Source organism: Xenopus laevis, chromosome 8L (assembly GCF_017654675.1).
Source record: "Xenopus laevis strain J_2021 chromosome 8L, Xenopus_laevis_v10.1, whole genome shotgun sequence".
Lineage (NCBI taxonomy): Eukaryota > Metazoa > Chordata > Amphibia > Anura > Pipidae > Xenopus > Xenopus laevis.
The window spans coordinates 68,728,711-68,751,632 of NC_054385.1; the positions used below are offsets into that span (position 1 = coordinate 68,728,711).

General features: G+C 42.3%; 1 protein-coding gene across 1 annotated transcript; it reads left to right on the forward strand.

The window, feature by feature from the left end:
- Positions 1-2,090: 2,090 nt before the first annotated feature.
- On the forward strand, positions 2,091-14,490 carry XB22065716.L (uncharacterized XB22065716 L homeolog). Its single transcript, XM_018230206.2, has 4 exons — positions 2,091-2,908; positions 6,539-6,875; positions 9,061-9,245; positions 11,323-14,490. The coding sequence occupies exons 2-4, from the start codon at positions 6,554-6,556 to the stop codon at positions 11,437-11,439; spliced, it is 624 nt and encodes a 207-aa protein (XP_018085695.1). The 5' UTR covers positions 2,091-2,908; positions 6,539-6,553; the 3' UTR covers positions 11,440-14,490.
- The last annotated feature ends 8,432 nt before the right edge of the window (positions 14,491-22,922 follow it).

The window sequence follows — 22,922 nt, forward strand, 5'->3', positions numbered from 1 at the left end:
GGCAGCTTTATCTGCCTGTGTATGGCCACCTTTAGTTTCAGCATCTCTATAGCAGCAATGATCCTGGGCTTCAGACTTGTCACAGAGGGTCACCATCTTGGAAAGTGTCTGTGACACTCACATGCTCAGAGGCAGGCCCACATTGCCCACATATATTGGGCTGGTGGGAGGCTTTTGGGGCCTCTATGTGCCTGAGATGCCAGGGCCTATTTTGCATCTCAGTCCAGGCCTGCCAGAAAGGCACAATAAATAGAAATTATAGCATTTAGCAGCAGCCCCATTAGGGGCCCAAGTACTTTTCTGGCCAGGCACCAGTGTATTTTGAGTGGGGGCAGGGGAGCCTTCAGGGGTAGGGGCAATTAAATACTCAGGGGGAAGGTTTTCTTCCCCTTAAAGCTTGCAACAGAACCTGCAGCTGCTAGTGGGCAAGGCAAAAAAAAATGCAGTGGGGCCTAGTAACTTCTATTTGCACCTTTATCATGTTTCAATATGCTTTAGTGCTATATCCTGGAGCAGCTTACATACTAAAATAATGGCACACAGGCATATGTAGGTGCATTGGGGTGCAGTGTGCTGTGTTGCATAAAGTACATGTAGAACACACACTATACTTATGATGTGAAGGTGACTTATGCAGATGCAGCCTATTAGTTAGTTGCAACAGACAAACAGATGCAACATTTTATATTTTTTTCTGTGTGATACAGGCACTGCAATGTTATTGCAGCTTTAGCCTGCCAATTTTAGACTGGCTGATGCGTTTAATCCATAGTGCTAAAAATGTTCTTTGTGATTTGCTAATTTGAATATGCAAGGGTGACTTTTTGAAGTGTTTATATCAGAAATGGATGTGGATTTGGTGCATCTCTAATAATAATAATGATGATTATACCACGTTCCTCTGTTGCATGCACTGTATCTGTACCATGGGAGCACTCAGGGCTGGAACTAGGTGTAGGCAGCGCCCGCCTAGGGCACAATCATGTGGGGGGCACACTTGTAAGGGGAATTTTCTTTAAACCCTGGTTTGCTTGACCTTTAATAGTTTTTCAATTTTATAAACCACCTTTTCCAACTGCAGGCATAAGCACAGGTACATATTTGTGGCCAATATCTTGGCTGTTGCTTGCACAGGTAAACAGATGTTTAGGACAATATGATGGGTTTAATGGCTCCTGCTGGTACAGGTACAAATTAGGGGCAATATGATGGATTTTTCTGGCTTCCACTGGCATAGGTGCAGATTTGGGGTAACAATATGATGGATGTTTTGGCTTATATTAACACAGCTACAGATTGGGGGCAATATGAGGGATAGACTGCCATTGGTACAGATTGGGGGTAATATGAGGGATAGACTGCCGTTGGTACAGATTGGGGGCAATCTGAGGGATAGACTGCCATTGGTACAGATTGGGGGGCAATCTGAGGGATTGACTGCAGTTGGCACAGGTACAAATGGGGGTCAGGGCCGGATCTCCTTTTTTGGCGCCCCTAGGCTGCCTGGGTCCTAGTGCCTGCCAGGAACGTGCGCAGCCGCACACCACCCCCGGGTCCCCTTTGCCCACAAATACCGCACATTGCGGCTTCCCAGTGCTCATCTACATGCGATTGGGCGGCATGATGCTCTCAAAATGTGTCACCCTAGGCCTGGTCCTTTGTGGCTTCGCTACAAATCCGGGCCTGATGGGGGCACAGGTACAGGGGGCAATATGAATGATAAGGTGGGAAACGGTAATGAAGAACCAGGTGGGCACTGATTGAAGCCCTTGCCTAGGGTGCCAAAATACCTTGGCCTGGCAGCACTTCTCCTAAGGGTATGGAATCAGAGCAATGCAAGCAGGTGACTTGGGTTCCATTTGGCTATAGAGGGGCATGCCAATTGGGGGAACAACACTGTAAGAAGTGCCACACGTGTCTATAGATTTCTCACTGACCGCTCAGTTCAGTGTTGCAGTGCATTCTCTCTTCAATTATTCTGTCAGCTGCTTTGGCTCCTTTTAATCTGCTTTCCTCACCAAAATGAGACTTTCATGTTTCATGAAGAACTGAGGTGATTGATATAATTAGAGTTTGAGTGACAATTCCATGCATACAGGGGATGAATGAAAGAAATGAATTGGACACAGTCGTACTGTTTTTGCTTGTGTGTGTGTTTTCACATGTGAGTGTACACGGGAAGGCTACACGGGGAGGCTTTTTTCCCAGTGAATGAAGGAGCAGACAAAGCCTATATTTACCCAGTGACCGGACCTCTAAACACTCCCACACTGCTAGAGAGCCAGTCAGGAAAGAGGAAATGGGAAGATGTATCCCAGCGTAGATTCAGGGTTACACTGTTTACAGCACTCCCTGCAGAAAAGGCATTTCCCCACTGGCAACAGCAGAGCACTTTTCCGCCTGGTTGCCTGACACCTAACGCTGGGCTGCTTCTCCCATATGCACTGCCATTAGGTCACTTCATAGGAGGCTGCAGCGCGTTTCTCCCAAGCGCTCAGAGACACAGAGCAGCCCCGCAGCCCGCACACCAGTCCCTCTCAGCTGATGAGGCACTTAATCTGAGCATGTCCCAACATGTCAATTTGGGAAAGGGGCGTGGAGTTACAGTGAATGACATAACGCAATTGGGCGTGCCGTGAGGCGAGGGGCGTGTTTAGCCGGGAGGCGTGGCTTTGTGCAAGTTGGCTGCATGCGGCGCCGCTCTCCAGTTACAATTGCTAATGTTGTTCTCCTGAGCACTCGCTTGTACACACTCTCATACACTCACTCATAGACACACGTTATTGTTTAGCGGACTCCACTTTCTCAGGACTTTGCCTTGCACTTGTGGATTAGGGGTTCCGTGGCATCTCTGTGAATGTGACATTGGCCTCGGTGTTTACATGCCGGCGGCTGCGCTGTGAGCGAGGTGAGTGGGAAAGAGTAGTCGGCGGGAGTGTGAGGGATGATGGGGTGTCCCAGCTGGGAGGGCTGTCACTGGTCACTGCTGGGCACGGGGGGCTTCTTGCCTTTACTTCGGGGGATACAAGTCAACTTTAATGCGACAAGGTTTTACTTGTGCTGCTGCGGCCAGTTGTTCTGTGCGATGTCTTACTTTGCTTCGCGGGGGGCTGTGTGGGGATTTGGGGTGCCCTGGAGTTTGCTTCACATTGGGGGCTTTATAAAGAACAGGGGCTGCACGCCGTGCCTTTCCATTAGCTCCAGCTCCCACACTCGGATTCATAAGATCCATGACAGCTGCCCGGGATGCTGGGAGTTGTAGTATGTGTATTATATGTTTATTATGTGTGTATTATATGTGGAGTCTGTGTGGCGGGTATGCAATAGCCGGGCAGTCCGCTCGTGTGGCTTGTGGTCCGCAATGTTGCGGTTGGTCGGTCGGTGTGTGCGCATTGTAGCGTTGTGGGAGCGCTAGATCGCTGAGCGATTGTTTACTGACAAGCCCGTGCACATGGAGGGGAGAGCGGGGGAGGGGGCGCTTGTTTTGGTCATTCGAGGACAGCTCTCCCGGCACAGCAACTTGCACACAAGCTGACTTGGATCGAGCTTTGGGGGGTTCACTGCTCAGCGTGGGGCGATTGTTGGGCTGTCAGAGGAGCGTGTTGTCGTGGGTTAGTTGTGGGTTAGTGTGGCACCTGGGAGACAGCTGGCAGCCCATTGTGTGTACTTATTACTAGTGCAGCCCATTGTGTGTACTTGAGGCTGGCATGTAGCGCTAAGGCTATGGGCATGTCCAGTAGGGGTTTCCCCGCAGCCACCGCTTTGTTTATAAGAGGCGCAAGACTACAAGTGAGTGTCCCGGCTCATACAGGCACAGTCTAGTCTATACAAGTATGACCAACTGCATTGCTGTCAGTACAATGGAAGGCTGGCCGCGTGCTTGTCGTGTTTACTCTTTCTATAGGCATTTCTATAGGCATTTAGTATCGGGACAGACAGCGCTGCCTCTAGTCTCTTAGCTTGGCATGGAGCAAGAGAGCTGCAGCAGATAAGCTGACAAACCCTGGAAATCCTGCTGTCTTTTACATTGTGAGCCCAGCTGAACTGTATGGAAAGTTGTGGGCTGTGGTGCTGCGCCCAGAAACTGCAGATGCCCCCCAGCTGGTATAGGGAATACAGGGACAGACTAGAGGAGAGCTTGCTATGATTTGCCCAACGGCCACTAGACAGGCTGTTTTTTGAGGTCAGACTGAGTGCAAGTTCTGGTGCTCCCATATACAAATGTCATGTATAGAGGGAGACAGCTGGTGGGGTTAACCTTAAAGCCAATTTGTACTGCATGGATTTAGTATCAGAAGCCAGTCTGATTGGCTCTTGAAACTGTATGGATATTCAGAAAGAAGCTGTGATGGATATAGCTAACAGCCAGTAAACATTTGACTTTATAATGAGGGCAATGTACTGGGCAGGTAACATGGACTGAGCAACAGAGTATAGCAGTATGTAAATAGGGACCCAGACTTGGTAGGTTCCACGCATACATACATACATACATACATACATACACACACATACAAACATACATGCTGCTAAAGAGAGAGCAGGTGTGTTGTTCAGTGGGTCCTATAGAACAACCATTTCAGTGGCAACATGTGCAGTAGCCTTTTGTTATACAATTATCCACAGCGAGAGACTGAAGGCGTTTGTTTGTACTGCAATTCTGAGTACTACATTCAAATGCCTTCAGTCTGGTGCAAAATATAACACATTGACTGAGACTGAAAGGATTCTTAAAGTGAGATTTGTGTTGTGATATGCATTGTGATATATGTCATTGTGTAAGTTATTGGGCAGATGTGCTGAACGATCACACAATGCAGATAGGGAGCCAGGGAAGAGTGAACTGTAGACTTGCCAGCTGCTGGTACTGTAAATTCTATGTTGGTGAGGTGCGCTTCAGAGATGGACAGTTAGAGGGGTGCTGAATATTTGCCCAGCTGCTGGTTTGTAATGTACAGATAACAGAATGCACTTACAGCAGGTTAGGTGCCATGCAGATGGACTGCTAAACAGTTAAAGGGAGGTGAAGTTTTGCCCAGCAACTAGAGCGGAGGTAGAGAAGGCAGGTACTAGGATAGGTAGTTGACATACAGTGGCCAGTGTAGAGGAAGAAGGGAGTTGGAGTTTTGCCCAACTGCTGGCATGTATAGTGCAAATACAGATTGTGGTTGCCATACCGGTTAAAGTGAGAGGCAGCTGCTGGAGTGCACATAGAAAATGTAGGTGCCATGGTGGATAGGTGCCATGCGGATAGCCTGGCTGAGAGGGAGCTGGATTGGCTTTGCCAGCAGCTGTTCTATAATGACACCGAATAGAGAACTGATGGGAAGGGTTTCTTGTGATTAGGGAAAGTATAGTCAGCGCATTTCTCTATGACTAAGGGAATCTGCCGACAGCTGGATGCACTGTGCTTGATTCAACATAAAAGATAAAGCAGATTAGAAATGAATGCGCATTATACATCTGACATTGACACCGATCGGATTAAATTAGCCCTTTTAAAATAAGAACTTAATGTAGGCAGCAGAAGGGAAGATAATACAATGGGGAAAACTTTCTAACTAGCTTCAAATTAAACAGCACAGCGTCTGCGTGAGCTGCTAGGACTCATGGAGAGCTTCAGACACAGGGAGCATTTTGGCAACTATTCCATTACACAAGTCCCCCCTTTGTACTATTTTTACAATGTAGACCAATATTATAGAAAAGCAGATACATTGGTGATGCACTCTGCAAAGTGGATTTCAGTTGGCCTTACAGTCTGATAAATGAATTGGTGAAGAGCAAGGGAACCTATTCTTTGTATGCTTTTTATATCAGGCACATCTTGATTCGGAGCGATAGCAATTAACTTTATGATAAATATCCTATTATGATATCCTGAGGTCAAGAGCTTTTAAAAAGGCAGATCCTGAATTTGACAGGTTATGGTCGTGGGAATATTGGGCAGGGTGGTAGAAAAGGGTTTACTTATTAGTGCAAATGCTGCATGAATATATGTTAAGTGACAATACACTCAGATCATTGGGTAGTCTTTTTATCAGGCAAGTCCTTGTCTTTTTTCCTTAAGAGCAGCACACGGAGGCGCATGCTGGGTCATATAAGGATTTACTCCATGGAAGTCTCTGGTGTTTGTTTACAAACAGTGGGCTCATGTGAGCTGTGCTGCCCTCCTGTGGACACTCTTTTAGAAATGTGCAGTGAGATCTAGGAATCGGTGTTATGCAAATGAGCATACATGACACAATAGCCAACATGTATTCACAGGATTACACCATACACTGCCGGCCTTCTGTTTTATTCTGTGTCTGTCTGTTTCCTTGTAATTCCATCATTTGGGCTGGAGAAGTTAAAGAGAAAATGATTGTGGGAGCAAGGAATGTATCAGATATTGATTCTTACTTGCAAGCATTCTCTGACTACCAGTTATAGTTCCCTTGTTGTTATTATTTTACGGCAGGTAGTACAGTAGGAGAGACCTGTGGGTTTTTTTTTTTCTCGATACAAAATACTAACCACCTCTATTTTTTGAAATTAGAAAACATATCCAACAATGGCCAGACCTCTGAATGACGGGAAACCCTCTGAGCCTGTAGGAAATATTCAGGTTGAGACGAGCCACGCTTTTCCTGCTGGTGTTGCTGAAACCCCCTGTGGTGGAATCTGTGAACAAAGCCTTCCCTCAAGCCACCCATCTACCACCAACCACTCTCAGCCATCCTTCTGCCAAATCAACCACTGCCAGATCAACAACTGCCAGATCAGCCTTGGGACAGAGAGCAACTGTCAAGAGTCTGGACCTTCTTCTGCACCATGTGGAAATAGCCACTGCCACTTCTCTGGATGCTATAATACAGGAGAAAGCACAGCTCTCAGTAAGCATTGCTATTGATCTCTGCTAATTTTCTGCTTGAACCCTTTCATGCTGTAATGTAAATGTATTTTTATGTATGTGTATACTTTATTTTGCATAGCAGCACACAGTGTAGAGTAGATTCTATATTCTCATAGAAAAGTGTATGATGGGTGCTGACAAAAATTGCAACAATGAAGGCAACATAGAGGTTGGGGAGTGATTCACACAAAAACATGTTTATGTTGTACTTTGATTTAAAATGATGTATAGCTAGCCTTGGCAGCTCAATTTTCAGTAATTTGCAGGTGTAAATCGTGGCAAAAATATGTAGGTGTTTACCTTAACTAAGACCACCTGTATAGCAGTTCCCACTTATAAGCTAGAACGAAAACAATCATAGGAGGAATGCACTGCACACACAATAAAGCAGCGCTCGGTACAGTGGCTCAATGGTAAGCGCTACTGGCTTGCGTCACTCCGGATTCTTTCCTGAGGAGAATTTATGGGTTTCATTCAGGCGCTTAGATTTGCTCCTACACTCCCTAAACAGTACAGGCATGTTTATGACTACTTTTTTTTTTTTTTACTACATTTTTGATACACATCTGCTTCTATTGGGAACCACATTTCCAAGTCATAATTTCAATGTCTCTGAAGCCCTTTTAAAAAAATGTAAAAAAAATTAGTTTAGTTTAAAAAATTAGCAGATTAATTTTTTCATGTGTACCTGTGCCTTTTCTGAAGCTGGTGCACTCCATCCACAGTAAGTTAGAAATATATATGCAGTGCTTTATTAACTGTTAGTAATATTTTCTTTGTTCATTCAAAGTCAACAGTGTGGAGTCACTTTCATTTACATAGGAGCATTATGCAGATACAGAATGTTTGCTTCAGATAGTAAGCTGTGTCTTCATACTCGGTTATTTAAGGAAAATAAATAGAGGCACATACAAGGAGCAGTGTCTCAGCTGATGTGGTAGTGGCCATTATAGTGAGGGTATTAAACCTACATGATAGAGACGCAGGCTGAATCTAAAGTGGGAATAGTGTCCATTCTGTGCAGTTTATATATATAACAAAGGGAAGAGAAACTGTTGCCGTTAGACTGCCTGGGATCAAGCTATTTATTGTACATACAGTTTTGTGGTTAGCAGAAAGTTAGACATGTTGCAACATGCCCATCACCTCTTCTTCCTTCATTAAAAATGAAATAAAAGGAAGTCCTTCTAAAGTTAAAGGGGTTCTAATATCCTGGTATGATATGAGTTAGCTGTGCATTCTTACTGCATTAGCTGCAGGCCGTATGGAGTAGTTATAAAATCATTTGTACTGGGCATAGAGAGAAAGCAAGAGCTGGAACAAGAGAACTGCATAAAGATAGTATCTGGAGCACTTTATATGCTGATATACAATATTGCCTGTCAAAATTAACCTGTGGACATGTATACCTAGGTGAGTTATTGATCAAATCTGGACATGTAGTTTATATTAAGCACACAGAGAAAGTTACAGTGTCAAAAAAGGAAACTATAAAGTTAAAGGACAGTTGTGAGGTTAATGAGGTGTTGCATGTATTCTGTAAAGAATTGTGTTTCACTTATGTTGACAGAGCAATGCACCTGTCATATGTCATTCTTGCTGCAGAGGTTGAGTGTTGGCTTGTCCTGACTATAAAGATTTCTTCATATGCACAGGAATTCCTAGGCTTTACACATCTTCTTCCTGTGCACAGAGTCAGTAGAACGGCTTCTTTGTGTTCACGTGATCTGGGAATTGTTCTGCTCTCTTCCTGTTTATGAAGCTGTCTGTCCCACTGTGTCTCTTGGGAGCTGGGCCAGAATTCTTTCTTAAATTCAGATCTCTGCTCCGCTTTCCTTTTGAAAATCTTCCATATCTGTCCATTTACTCAAAACCTACAGCCCTAAAACAAATGACTTGACACTGTCTGCAAGGAGTTAGTGTTTTCTCCCTTGGTCTAGTTGGGTTGTTAAAATTGACAGTGATGGTGTGTGTGATAGGGACCTTTGATTTTACGTTTGAACCATGTACAAATTCAATGATGTATAAGCAGTGTAAACCACTTCAGAATATATTCACAATATATGAATAAACAAGTATTTATTGCATGTGATGCCTTTTCACAAACTATATTTTCCTAGATCACAAATCCCATTATAATCTTTGCTATTTTTTTTGCTCCTTAGGTCTCACACATTCGTTAAGTGAGAACTCAGGGATGGAAGTTAACGTCCGTATCCTGGACCAAGATGATTTTGCAGGGGACATTCAAGGTGGGGCAATGTTGGCAGGCGAAGAAGACATAGAACGGGAGATTGCCATGCGGCTGCGCCGGATTGGAGATCAGATGAATGAGCTGTATATGCAGAGGGTAAGCAGCTATTGATGCAAGTATGCCCATAATGTAGTGTACTAAATGCTGAAATGTGGCCCTGTCTATTCCTGACAGTAATGTTACATGAGGTGGTTGCATAACTGTTTATCTCCCCAAAATGTAAATGTACTCATATCAGGCAGTCTTCACGGACTTAACATTTCCAAGCAATTAGGTGCCTGAACATGTCTTTTGGCAAAGTTATGCTGACAAATCCCATTATGTGTCCTAAGACTCGTAGCAAAGCTAATTATGTTCGGAGAGCTGCAGTGTTACAGACATGAATGCATACTATCTCATACTTTGTTATACTGCAGCTCTTGAATAAACGTGGCAGAAAATTTGTGGCAACAAACGCCAACACCACCATGCAAGGCGTTGCTGTGGTGACCGTGATTGCCGAGGAAAATTAGTTGTAAAGCGTATTACAGGTGTAGATAAGCCAGTTTGTTTAATTTCATGCTGCATTTCAGCAGATTATTTCCTCCTTGTTTGGTGGCAGCCAACAAATAAGATTTTATCTGTAAAATTCAAAGTTGCACTAGACCAACTCAAGTGGCAGGTCCTGGTTACAGCTGTTCTACACTTAGGGAATATGTAACAGAGCTTCCTTATGATTCACTTAATTTTGCATTTTAGATTTAGTTATTGTAGAAGCCACCCTTTACATATATTAGATATCCTTCACATCTACATCCACATATAATCTAAGGCCCTTATCACGTTCAGACACACAGCAGGGTCAGAACATTGGGAGAATATACAAGTTGCACTCAGATAGTGCCCTGGCTGGAATCAAACTCTGGACCTCAGTGCTGCAAGGCAGATGTGCTAATCACTGTTATAATAGATTTTTAGAAAGGTTCCTTTAATCTTGTGCATAACCAGAGCCATTTGCAGTGTTATCTGAACATTTAGGCATGGAAAGAGGTCGTACAAAGCAGCAGTCTCTGTGGGTAATTTTTTCCGGCTAGTTGTTTGTCTCTGCAGAATGTCCCGCACAGCTCTGTGCTTCCCCAGCCAAACTCTGTCTCCTTATATACTAGTTACTATTTATAAACTGTGACTCAGCCCAGCAGCTCACGTGCCACCTGCCCTTAGTTTTACTCCTCCTTCCCTGCATATCTCTTCATTTCTGCTCCCGCCCAATCTCCCACCATCTGTGTCATTTCTGACTTCCCTATTCAGTCCTCCTCCCTCCAGGCAGTAAAACAAGCTGAATTCTAGGTGGTTTTGTGGGTAACCCGTTCACTGCTAAGAATGACTTGCACAGTGCAGTAGTGTAAAAACTTGCATCCTCCCAACCTGCTAAACTGCCATATGAGTAGCAATATTCTGGGGTACATAACTTTGTCACTGTCTGATATGTATAACTTGAGAAAGCCGTTTGCATCTCTTCCTGGTTACAACATCACTATGCTGCATTTGATAATATACTTAATTTGGAAGCAAGCAACTTAGTCTGACCTGCTTATCTGAGAGTTGCAGAACTGTAGCTAGTTCAGCAGTTGTCTCTGAGAAAATACAGTATATTGTTAAGTCAATATAAAACATGACAAACTACAACAAAAAGGCTAGATATCCTTTACAGTTGGTGCATTTCTACCCAACATGTACTTTGTTTAACACTTATTATTATTAGTGGCAGAATAGGTGCAAGTAGGCACTATATAATAGTAACAGCAACATGAAGTGATAGCTGCTTCTAAGGCATTTCATGTGATTTACAAGTGCAGTAGGTACACAAAACCTTAATTGTGGTATTATGCTGAATAGAATAAAACATGAGATTTGTAATTATCTAGTATAAGTAGTTCTTAAACAACTGGACTTGCTGAGTAATCATTGAAGAAGGTTCACTACTCATCCGAGCAGCTTCTTCAGTTCAACTTAGCTGCTCGGATGAGCAGTGAAACGTCTTCAATGATTCCAGTTGTTTTAGAATTACTTATACTAGATATACCATGACCTGGATTAATGAAAATCTTCATAGTGAGATCTGTAATTCTTCATCATATTCACATTATTTGCGTGTGTGACGTTTGAATTGTTTTCATTTTTGCTTATTCCATAGAGAGTTGGTGGAGAACGGCACTGGTGGGGACCTCTGCGATGGCACTTAACACAGTTCATTTCTGAAATCCTCGCTGCTTTGTACAATCCACTGGTAGACATTTTACCACACCATTGAGATGGTAGGCAGCTGGTACCATGTCCTCAGAGGAAAGAGAAACGGGTGGTTTGTTCCCCGATGATGCCCATGTCTGCTTCTGTTCTACTTTAATTGGGCTTCTGCTGGACGGAACCCTGAGAGCAGCCGAGGGCCTTAAAATTTCTTGGGTGGATATCCTACACCATGTGGACCCTATTGTAGAGTCTCTTGGCACGACACTCCCATTGCTGTGAGATTGCTTTTCACACTGGGATCAGTTAGCTATGCGGATGTACATTGCAAGCCAGGTCGTGTTATTAACTGGGACACTGGATTTGATTGCCGCCTTATATTTCCATCTGTTGGAGGGAGATCAAACCTATTACCAAGACGTTATGCAGCTATTACAGACTGTTATGAAAAATGGCATTTACTTGTGAAGTGAATTGCTATGTCCCTTTTTACTTGTTGAAGTCATTAAATACGGGTTAATATGAGGGAAGATACTGGCACAACTTCTGTAGTTGGGGGAGAGCACAAGTCCTACAAATATGATTAGCATTTCTGTAGCAAGCAAAGAAACTGTTGGTAAGAGCAGCTATGCAGCTGTCCTTCATTGAGGGTACTGGATTATCTCAAGGTAAACAAATGACCTTCTGAGTGTATTATATATATATATATATATGAAAGATTTTGCCACTGTCCAGTGTCCTTAATCCAAGAGCCCTGACACCCCCACAGGTGGTGCAGACATTTATATGGCTGGATTTGGCATATTTCTGAGCCATATCAAATTGCCGTCCATGCCGGTTTCCTGAAACCCATACAAGCCATAAGGAAGTGGGCTCTGTGTTGTAGAGCCCTATTTGCATGCTGGTTTTTAGGTTTATTTACCAAGCTACAGTCCCCGTTTATGTATAAAAACTTCAGCATGTTTGTGAGCTAGCATCCCCTTCAAACACTTCTACTGAATAAACCTATGATGGCCTGCAATCCTGTTCCTAAAAAAAAGCACTTCCGTACCATGAAGCGCCTCCAACTGGATCTTCACACCTCTCTGCTTAACAACATTGGCGCTATGCTGTGGTCCTCACGTAGGTCTATGAATTTCTATTGTGTGCGTGTGTAAGGGGTCGGGAGAATATTTGAAAACAAAACATTACAGATGGTTAATTTTCTGTGAATTTACAATATTAAATATTTTATTTATAAATATATATATATATATAAAAATATATATTTTATTGGCATTATAAATTAAAATGAAATGTTTTTTTTTCATTTTCCAGTTAAGTGGTTTTACCCTGAAGACAAATGGCTGTTTACAGGGTGGTTCCTTATATGTTTTTCTTTTAGTTTCTGTGGCAAAATGAATCTCCTCCCCACCCCCACCCCTACTGGGCAGTTACCAACCAAAGAAAGATGTCCATTCATACCTTATAGTAATACTTATTTTTTCTTTTAAGAGTGACTTTAACATTTGTATCGGGTGCCAATTCCGATACAATAGTCTTTTTATTAGTTGGAAAAGTGGCACGCTTTAATATTTATTGTTACGCCCCCCAAAAATGGTACTTTTGTTTGGCCTGGCCTGTTCTGTTCAGACACTTAAGGAAACCTACTAGGGTAGAGAAGTAGGTGAGGTACCCTCCACCACTGAAACACACAAATATGTTTAAGGAAGACAATCAAATTTATATATATTAAAAAAAAATGACATATTCATTCATAGGTTCTTTGCATAACTTGAAAAAACTTTGCTAAACTGTGTTTTGTGTCCTGGCGGCTGGGGGGAGACCATTTACTTGCCCCTTGTAGCCAGCTTGCTGTACAAGACCTCAGTGGAGCAAAGTGTATATAGAAAACATGGCTACCTACAATCCCTAACTCATTCACTGGACTATGAGTGAGTACAAGCCATGCCTCCCAAACATTTATAAAAATTGGTAAACATTGTTAAACTGTGGGTTTCCTTGAGCCTGAAATTCACAAGCCAGAGCTTTCCTTTCCTTTATTGTGAAACATGTGGATATCCATCTTAAAGGGGAAGAACATACATTTCCTTGTAGAATATCAGAAAACGATCAATCACTTAATAGGACCTAGTTAGAGTGATAGCAGAGCCAGATTTTTTTTTTTTTACTATGAAAAATGAATATATGGCCAATTTAGTGGGTTCATAATTTTCCTTCTACTGCTTTATTGGATAAAGACCTGTGCATCACTTGCGCCTTGGAGCATGTATTATGGCTGCCCTGTATTGCTCTTTATTTCTGCAGTATTTTGCTTTTAGCATCTCCCTTCTTATCTTCTGGAAGGGGCTGGATAATCTAACGCACACGTTCCCAGGCCTCTGACAGGAAGAAGCGAGGGGAGGGTTGCAATCCTGTGCACTTTTACTAAGGGGTAAAATACCTTTCCCAATATTTAATGTCATTTAAAGCTTGATGTCCCTTCTAGCACTAAAGTGAACAAATATGTTTCCAAGCATTTTTTTTGTTGAATCCTTGGAAGAAAACAAGATTTTTCTTCCTCTCTAAAATCAGCAAGACTGTAATTTTTGTTAATAAAAGAAAATCAATGTTTTGATGCATCCCACAGCAATTCGGCCCCAAAATACCCTCAATAATGGTTTAAATGATGTGAGGTGCTTCTATTTGTTTTCCCTAAAGGCCAAGCTGAAAAGCTGTTCTTATTATCAGCGCTAGACAACAGTCCCTGGCTTCCAAAGGATCATTGCACTTGTGGGTCAGCAACTGCTTCATTAGCCATACACTGTCCACTGGGGACCCCCCAATGTTGTGGGCACAAGCAGGTATTTTCTATTACAGAGATGTAGGCAAGGGTTCAATATTTCAGTTTTTGTCAGAAGAAAAAGCAAATCTCTCCTCAATTTAAGGTCATTTATACTTCTGCAAAGAAGATTAGAGAAGAGAAGCCGACTCTCTAAGATGTGGGCTACTTCAGTGTGTAAATACTGTACATCTGTGTAATGTAGACATCTGAATTTTTTTCTGTACATTTGTGATCACATTCTTTTTGTACATGGATTTTGTATTTCTTTTCAATAAAAATTTGGATTCAAGCTTATTTTTGCATTCATCTGCCGTTTTATTCACTTTCTCGCTGTGCTTTCCTGACAATATGTTGCAGTAAACTCTACAGGTAAGGGATTTCCTATCCAGAAACCCATTATCCGGAAACCTGAATTATGGGAAGGCCATAGTACATGGACTTATTGCTAAGACCTCTGGTCCAAAGCATTCTGGATAATGTACTTAAAGGAATTGTTCAGTATAAAAATAAAAACTGGGTAAATAGGCTGTGCAAAATAAAAAAATGTTTCTAATATAGTTAGTTAGCCAAAAATGTAATGTATAAAGGCTGGAGTGACTGGATGTCTAACATAATAGCCAGAACACTACTTCCTGAACTGAAACATTACTCAACTGAAACAGTTCAGTTGTTCAAGGACAAGTGTATGAGATTTACTGTGGATTCTACTGTTGGCTTTAATAAAATGTTCCCTATAGGTGACATGGGGTACCAGAGGTTATCACTGATGCTTTGTAACAATGTGGTCCTTTGTTTGATCCTGACATTGGCCCTATCTGGAAAAGGTTATGTGTTACTCTGTTTATGTGGGTTCCCTCCAGATCCTCCAGTTTGATCAATTCTAATATTTTCTATATATACAGAACAGAATACGTACAGAAGATATCTTGTGTCAACAAATGACACTGCCATGCAAAGCACAACCAATTCCTGTGGTCCTGGGACAAATGGACATTTTCAGGTGCCATATTTGTTTATTGTAAAGTTGATTCTGGGCTCATATAATCCACCAAATAATGATGCATTATGAAAAGGCATTGATAGCTCACAGTCAGTCAAGGGCCATAAAACCACATTGGATGCCCATGTTAGACCCTATTCTGTAACATGTAAAACAGACAAGATTCTGTAATGCAGAGTGTGTGGGAGAGATCAGGTTCTGTATTGTACAGTATGGGTAGAGATCAGACTCTGTGGTGGTGGAACCAGACCCTCTACACCAAGGGTCCCCAACCCTTTTTTTACCTGTCAGCCACATTCAAATTAAACATTTGGGGAGCAACACAAGCATGAATAAAAGTTCCTAATAAAGGATATGATTGGCTATTCAGTTGCCCTATGTGGAATGACAGCCTACATGAGGTACTATTTGGCAGTACATCTGGTTTTTATCTTGCCTGAAACCCTGGAATTCAAAAATAAGCACCTGCTTTGAGGCCACTGAGAGCAACATCCAAGGAGTTGTGGCTCATGAGCCACTGGTTGGGAATCACTGATCTAGTGTATTCTACTGTGTGGGGAAACCAGTGACTATTATACAGCATGTATTGCACAATTTAGCTGCAGGTCAGAACTTGGAACAGGAATCCCATAGCAGTAATATTAAGGCACATTAGTGAAATGATCTGCCACTTGGTCTATACTGCTGCCTGTGTGCTGAAGGTGTTAGCAATGGACACTTACTGGCACGTAGAGACGCAATGTTTTCGCATACTTCTTTAGCGCTGAAGGTGTCAATAGACGTACTGACGTGCCAGTACAGTAAACTAAAGAAGTATGGCTTCACTACGTTCCAGTACGTGTCCATTGCTAACACCTTCAGCACACAGGCAGCAGTATAGACCAAGTGGCAGATCATTTCACTAATATGCCCAAATATTACTGCTACGATTACTTGATGCCTTTAACTTAATGTTAAGGGTTCAAAGAATGTCAGGCTGAATGGTCGGCCCCCACACATTTTCAACTCACCAAATCTGGCCCTCGTTGCAAAAAGTTTGGGCACCCCTGTACTATATGTTAAGAGAGTAGTTTTGAATTATGGTGGTCCCACACTCCAATGTGTAGCAGGGTTCCTTTCAACAGAGCAGTGGCACCATCCAAGCCACCAAACTTCCAAGATCAGCATAAAATTCACCTGATGAAGGATATGCACTGCATATCCGAGACATGTTGTGTTAAAATAAAGTAACACTGAATGCACTGTGAAACAATAAATCCAGCAGCACTCCAATATGTGATTTAATTGTTTATTCGTGCCATTAGCAAAGCGATGTTTCCGGCTATTCCAGCCCTTTATCAAGCTTGATAAAGGGCTGGAATAGCCCGAAACGTCGCTTTGCTAATGGCACAAATAAACAAATGAATCACATATTGGAGTGCTGCTGGATTTATTGTTTTACTGTGGATGTATTCCTTGGCAGAGAGGAACACATCTGTGCACCTGATGCTTCAAAAGGCAATTCAGTGTAAGTGTGGCACCATTTCTGTGTGGGTGAACCAGTATCTGAGTTGTACAGAGAAGAGAGATCAAAGCCCCTGATTAATGGTGCAACTGAGAAAATACACCACTGATTGAACAAGATTAATAGTTTGCATTGGTTTGGTGACTTGTGCAACATTACCATCTATGTTGTAGCCTGGAAATAACCACATAGTGGGACCTTTACTCGTGTCGGTAAGAAGCACTGAGCACTGTGGGTTTTTTTGTAACTATGCCGGTGCAGCTGTCCTGTGAATCCCGCAGGATATGTGTACTGAGATGCCCTCTTCTTTCCAAGTCCCTATTGTTCCAGCAATTACTGCACATGTAATACAACATAACACATTGTCCCCACCCTCCAGTCAGACTTGTGATGTCCTCACTGACCCAGGAAGTCATATTTACATGATTGTGCTTTGACCTGGCTGGATCTTCTCCAGTTCTTAAAGGTCACAAATACAAGATGTAAAAAAAATATATTGTTTTTCTTTTTTTACTTAAAATCTGTGCACCAAACGGCATCTCGACCAGATGTTAATACCCCACCTAAGAGGCATTTACACTGCCACCACTACTGTTTTGCTTCCATGTTCCTATATTAGGGTGAAGACACACTGAACTACTAGTAGCAGCTACTTTTCACGGCTACAAAATAGACAAAAGTGAAAATTGGCTTTGCTTATGCACTACATGTGTTTTAGCAGAGGCAATTCTTAGTACTGTCTATGGCAGAGTATTTTATAGCCACAGCAAATAGCTGCTACTAGCAGCTCTGGAGTTACTAGTAGCAGCTACTTGATGTGGTGGTCTTTGGGACTTCTGGTGAACCGCTGAACAGCTGAAGTTCCAAAGCGACGAAGAACCAAAGCCACAAAAAGATTCTAACTTGTAGGGGGGCCCTGACCACCATTATTGTGGTGTGGGGTGGGCTGGATATGGGGTGGGACTTGGGGGCTGCAGACTGTACGGATAAGTAAGCAAAAAGACCAGAGGCAACGAAAAGACCCGAAGTTGAAGTCCTGAAGCTGCAAAAAGACCAGAAGCTACGAAAGGAGTCGAAGCTGGAGCCCCAAAGCCGCAAAAAGACCCAAAGTCATGAAAGGAGCCTATGGTAAGTTCCACAGAACGCCAATGTGTTTTTTTTAGTTTTTTTTATTCAACCTCTGGCCACCAATGTATCATTTTAATACTATATAGGCCCCTGGCCACCAATGTTTTTTTTTAAACATTCTATGGGGCCCCAGACCACCAAAGTTTCTTTTTAACTTGTAAGGGGGGCCACGGCCACCAATGTTTTTTTAAAAAAAAACTTCTAGGGGGCGGGCCTGGCGCCAATATGTTTTTTTAATTTATAGGGGAGGGCCTAGCCACCAATTTTTTTTCTAACTTGTAGGGGGGCCCTGACCACCAATGTTTCATTTAAAAAAAAACATTATTGTGGTGTGGGCGAGATCTGGAGTGGGACTTGGGGGCTGCAAGCTGTACTGATAAGTAATCAGCATTATATCCTGTGGATTTTATAGATTTTTAAAAACAATTAGGTAGTAACTATTGCCTGAATAGCTTTATCGAATGTAGATCCTCTACTGTAAAGATAGAATTATTTAAATTGATCCAGACACTACAGTATCAAATACTTTATCATATGCTTGATCAAATACACAGTGTTCATTTTTTTTTTTATTTCCAGATCTAAAGCCTCTGCATCATCAAGGGAAGTAGGTGCTGCTCTAATAGACTGATGTTCAGTTGGTGCAACCTCAACACCGCACTCTAATGTGTTATTGTGCCAGTGCTTTGTATGAAACTGAAACCAGCATGGAAACCATAAAGCTAAAAAAACAGGTTCGGTCTAGTAAGTGTGATGGTTTATTTTTAGAACAGTTTGCCATGTTTTCATTTTGTAATAATATGATAGAACTAAACACAGTATGGAGCCGTCAGGGTTACTTTTAACTAAACTTTAATCACTCTTTACTGCTGTACTGCAAGTTGGAGTGATATCACCCCCCTCCCTTCCTCCCCTTCCCCAGCAGCCAAACAACAGAACAATGGGAACCTAACACGACAAGATAACCACTCCCTGGTAGATCTAAGAACAGCACTCAATAGTAAAATCCAGGTCCCACTGTGACACATTCAATTACATTGAGTAGGACAAACAACCGCCTGCCAGAAAGCAGTTCCATCCTAAAGTGCTGGCTCTTTCTGAAAGCACATGACCAGGCAAAATGACCTGAGATGGCTGCCTACACACCAATATTACAACTAAAAGAAATACACTTGCTGGTTCAGGAATGAACTTTTATATTGTAGAGTGAATTATTTGCAGGGTAAAAAGTATAATTTAGAAATAAAAACTATATTATAAAAATCATGACAGAATCCTTTTAAGATACTAGGCTCATTCACATACACAGACAAAGACACTCCACCAGCACCAGTTAGTCCATCCCAATCTTAAACCTCTGAATTTCAAGGACGCTGCAATCACGTATTGGGGCGGGACCAGATCTAGCCAATGAACAACAGGCATGTGCCTGATCTATGTGTACGGCGCACCACGCAGGGACATCGTAGGGTAACGTTTTGATGGGAAGTGTGTGAGTTCTGCCCAGCATGGCTGCAGTTGCATTCCATTATATAGTGACACTATTCAGTGGGGAATTTGCTTTAGTGTATGAGGATACAGAGCCTGTGACCTACCGGCTGTCCTTGTAAAACTGGGTCAGCTGCCTTATCGGGGTTCTATTATCAAACTGGATATTACTGTCCAATGTGCAGCTCTCTTGTGTTTTAGAGTTCTGGGGGGCTGCAGGTGCAGCTCTGGTTAACTGTATTAGTTCATTTATTACTTTATTTATTCAGCCAGGCATCAGGTTTCATTCTGTGTCAGTGTGTTTAGGTTTTAGGAAAGATTAGGCAGCTGAACTGCCATTCCCTGTATCCACTGACAGGTGTACTGGCAGTGGGATGCAGTTTAAAGGGGTGTTTTACCTTTAAGTTAACATTTAGTATATTATAAAATGGCCCATTCTTCGCAACTTTCCAATTGGACTTCATTATTTATTTTCTCTTGTTTTTTTTTAATTATTTGCTCTTTTCTTCTGACTTTTGTCCACTTTTCAAACAGGGGTCACTGACGGCATGTAAAAACAAATGCACCAATGCTTTTTTTAAAACTTTTATGGGGGCCCTGGCGCCTAGGTTTTTTTTTTTTTTTTAAACTTATAAGGGGCCCCTGACCATCAATTAACTTGTGTGTGGGGGGGTTACTTTTTTAGCACTGATGTCTGTGTGGTCTTTTAACTGTGATGTGGAGTGGGCGGGGTCTGGGGCAGGGCTTGGGTGCCAGGGTGGGCGGGGCCCCAAAAAAGTTGTTGTATGGGGCCCCATGATTTCTAATGGCGGCCCTGGATAGACCTGATTGTATACTGAAGATAACACTTCACCATGAGCCTACTAGGAAATCATGTTTAAATAAACCCAATAGGCTGGTTTAGCGTCCAATGAGGATTAATTATATCTTCGTTTGGCTCAAGTACACTGTAATATTTTATTAGAAAGAATTTTTTTAAACAATTTGCATTATTTGGGAGACAGCCTTTCCGTAAGTTGGAGCTTTCTGGATAATGGGTTTCCGGATAATGGGCCCCATAGCCTATGATATTACGCTTGCCAAAGAAATCATCCAAGCCACTCTTAGGGTAAGGCCACATGAGGAGATTCAGGGAGATTTTGTTGCCTGGCGACTAATTGCCTCAGTGAGGCAACTTTGGGCGACTATAGAAAACGCATTGCCGCGTGTGCATTAGCGCAGGTGACTTTGTGTTGTAGCCTATGGGGAAAAACGCCAAGGTAGTTCGGGGAGATAGTCGCGCAAAAGACGTAGCGATTAGTCGCCAGGCGACAAAATCTCCCCTAATCTCCTCGTGTGGCCTTACCCTTAAAGGCATTAACACAACATCATCCAGCAGGACATTCCACAACCTCACTGTGAAGAACCATGTACACTGCTTCAAATAAAAGTTCTTTTCTTCTAGTCTGAAGGGGTGGCCTCCCAGGGTGGGTTAGGGTCTTAGCAGGCCAAATCCTAGCGATGGGGTGCAATCTTAAACCACTGAATTTCATTTCAGTGACTGAAATGCTCTTGTTCCTCTGTAAATTGTAAATGAAACCTTTAGTCTTTAACCATACTTCTTGACTCCTGTGATAGTCCTGATTGTAAACTGAAGATAACACTGCTTTACCACACAACATCAGCATTTTCTGCTCAGAAGCCAGTCATTCCTGGCAATGACTAAGAGACTTCATTTGTTTTCTCAGACTCAAATTCCTGTTTTCGTGTACTGAAGTTGATCAAGATATGACTCATTGGATCCTTGAATATATATACAAAGTATATGTGTGTGTGTTTATTGGTGGGAATTGTATAAGCACACTCATGCTGCAGACGGTGGCATTAGAGAGGGCATGTATTTACTGAAAATGGTGCTCAGATAGCTGAGCCGGCACTGAAATACCCATAACCACACTATATTCTGTTTTTCTTTTAGACAAGGTGCACAAATAACATAATGAAAACATGAATTGGGCTGATTTAAAGACATAGGTGCTAAATTGCTGCTGTCAATAGCAATCAAACAGGAAATGAACCTTAATATTACTTTTAAGGTCCTTTGTGGCATCTCTCAGGGTTAGTGACTTAGAGGGTGGTCAGCGGTGAATATCCTGCTGCACATGTAGCCCTTATGTGGCTCAATGAATGGAAGATATAAGCACCTGAGAAATTCTCGGTAGATCTGCCAGATGAGACTTGTTAGCACCAATATGGACACATAAAAATAAAATGACTTTATTCTGCATTAGTCGCCTTAAGGGTGGGACAGAGTGGGAACAACTTAGGGGAATGGTAGGACACCAAAAATGTGAAAAGGAAATAAAAACAATGACAAATTATGGGGAAGCCAAAAGGCAAACTAAAAGTGAAAAGGGGAAACTAATCAAGACTTACAGGAAAAAGAAAGCTAAAGTATGAGAGGGGCAATAAAATATAAATGATTAAATATAAACACTGGAGAGTCAATGGGCATATTTATCAAAGCTTGAAACTAGAACTCGTAGCAGTGAAATTCAGCCACTCTCTATTAATAGCTATAGGATTTTTGGAGTTTCCCCGTATGGTCCTGATGAAGTATCAGAGATAAGAGTCATTAACACATATCCCATTCCAGTCTATTGCCACCCTCCCATCTCTAATTTTGGGTTGTTGAGCGGTTATATTTTGTAACTTTTTTAACGAACGCTTCACAAAACTATTAATTACAGGCAGACGTTAACAGGATTGTCAATGGTGGTGTTACCACAGAAGGCAGTAATGGGAGGCAATTTGAAAATTACCAGGCGAGAGGCATAATGTTCCCGCTGCAGACAGCTCGCCTACGTCTTTCCGACTAAATGAGTAAGCCCATCAAGAAAAGCAGAATTAACCTGTCTTTTTTAAGAGAACAGCGAGTCACATTATCAGTAATGGAAATAAAATGGAACACCCAAACACTTTTTTTTTTTGATGACTGGTTTACTAGATATGGGATAATTAACCTCAAATACCCTGAGTCAAGTTGATGACATTGGAAGCGGTGTTTATTCTCTCGGCTCTGCAAAGCATAACAATAGAGGTTTGTCACTTTAAAGATGGCCACACATGCCCAGAATGGGTCTGCCCATTTGGCTGGTCTTGTATGTCACCTCGGGGGGAGCAAGTATCAACAGAACATGCAACAGTTCTATCAGATCTCAGTTGAGCTTTCCATTCAAGAAATGTCTGTTCAGCTTAGGGCCCAGAAAAGCTGGAGACAGACTTGTAGCTATCTCAGCCAGTTCCATCCCAACTCTATGATCATGGCTCCATATGTGGTTCAATATGACAGATCAAATTCTATTTCAATTGAGCGGCACTGTTCAACCAAAACACGGGGGCAACCAATAACCAATCCCAGTGTAAGTACCAAGTCATTGGAACTGCGTTACACTTTGGGGCGGTGTCCAAAGTATTCTGCATATGAGATTTTGATAAAAAATCCTATATAATGTCATTTGTTCCCCAACAATTGAAACAGAAAAAAAATCTAAGGACACCGCTTTGGGTTTTCCCCTGTGAAGATAATTTCCACATTATAGAATTTATCTCTGTATTATGTGTATG

Excerpts from the sequence above, each read along its gene's own strand:
- XB22065716.L (XM_018230206.2), top strand. The coding sequence starts at position 6,554 with ATGGCCAGACCTCTGAATGACGGGAAACCCTCTGAGCCTGTAGGAAAT. Across the intron at positions 6,876-9,060 it reads AGGAGAAAGCACAGCTCTCA|GTCTCACACATTCGTTAAGT; the intron begins GTAAGCATTGCT and ends TTTGCTCCTTAG. Across the intron at positions 9,246-11,322 it reads ATGAGCTGTATATGCAGAGG|AGAGTTGGTGGAGAACGGCA; the intron begins GTAAGCAGCTAT and ends CTTATTCCATAG.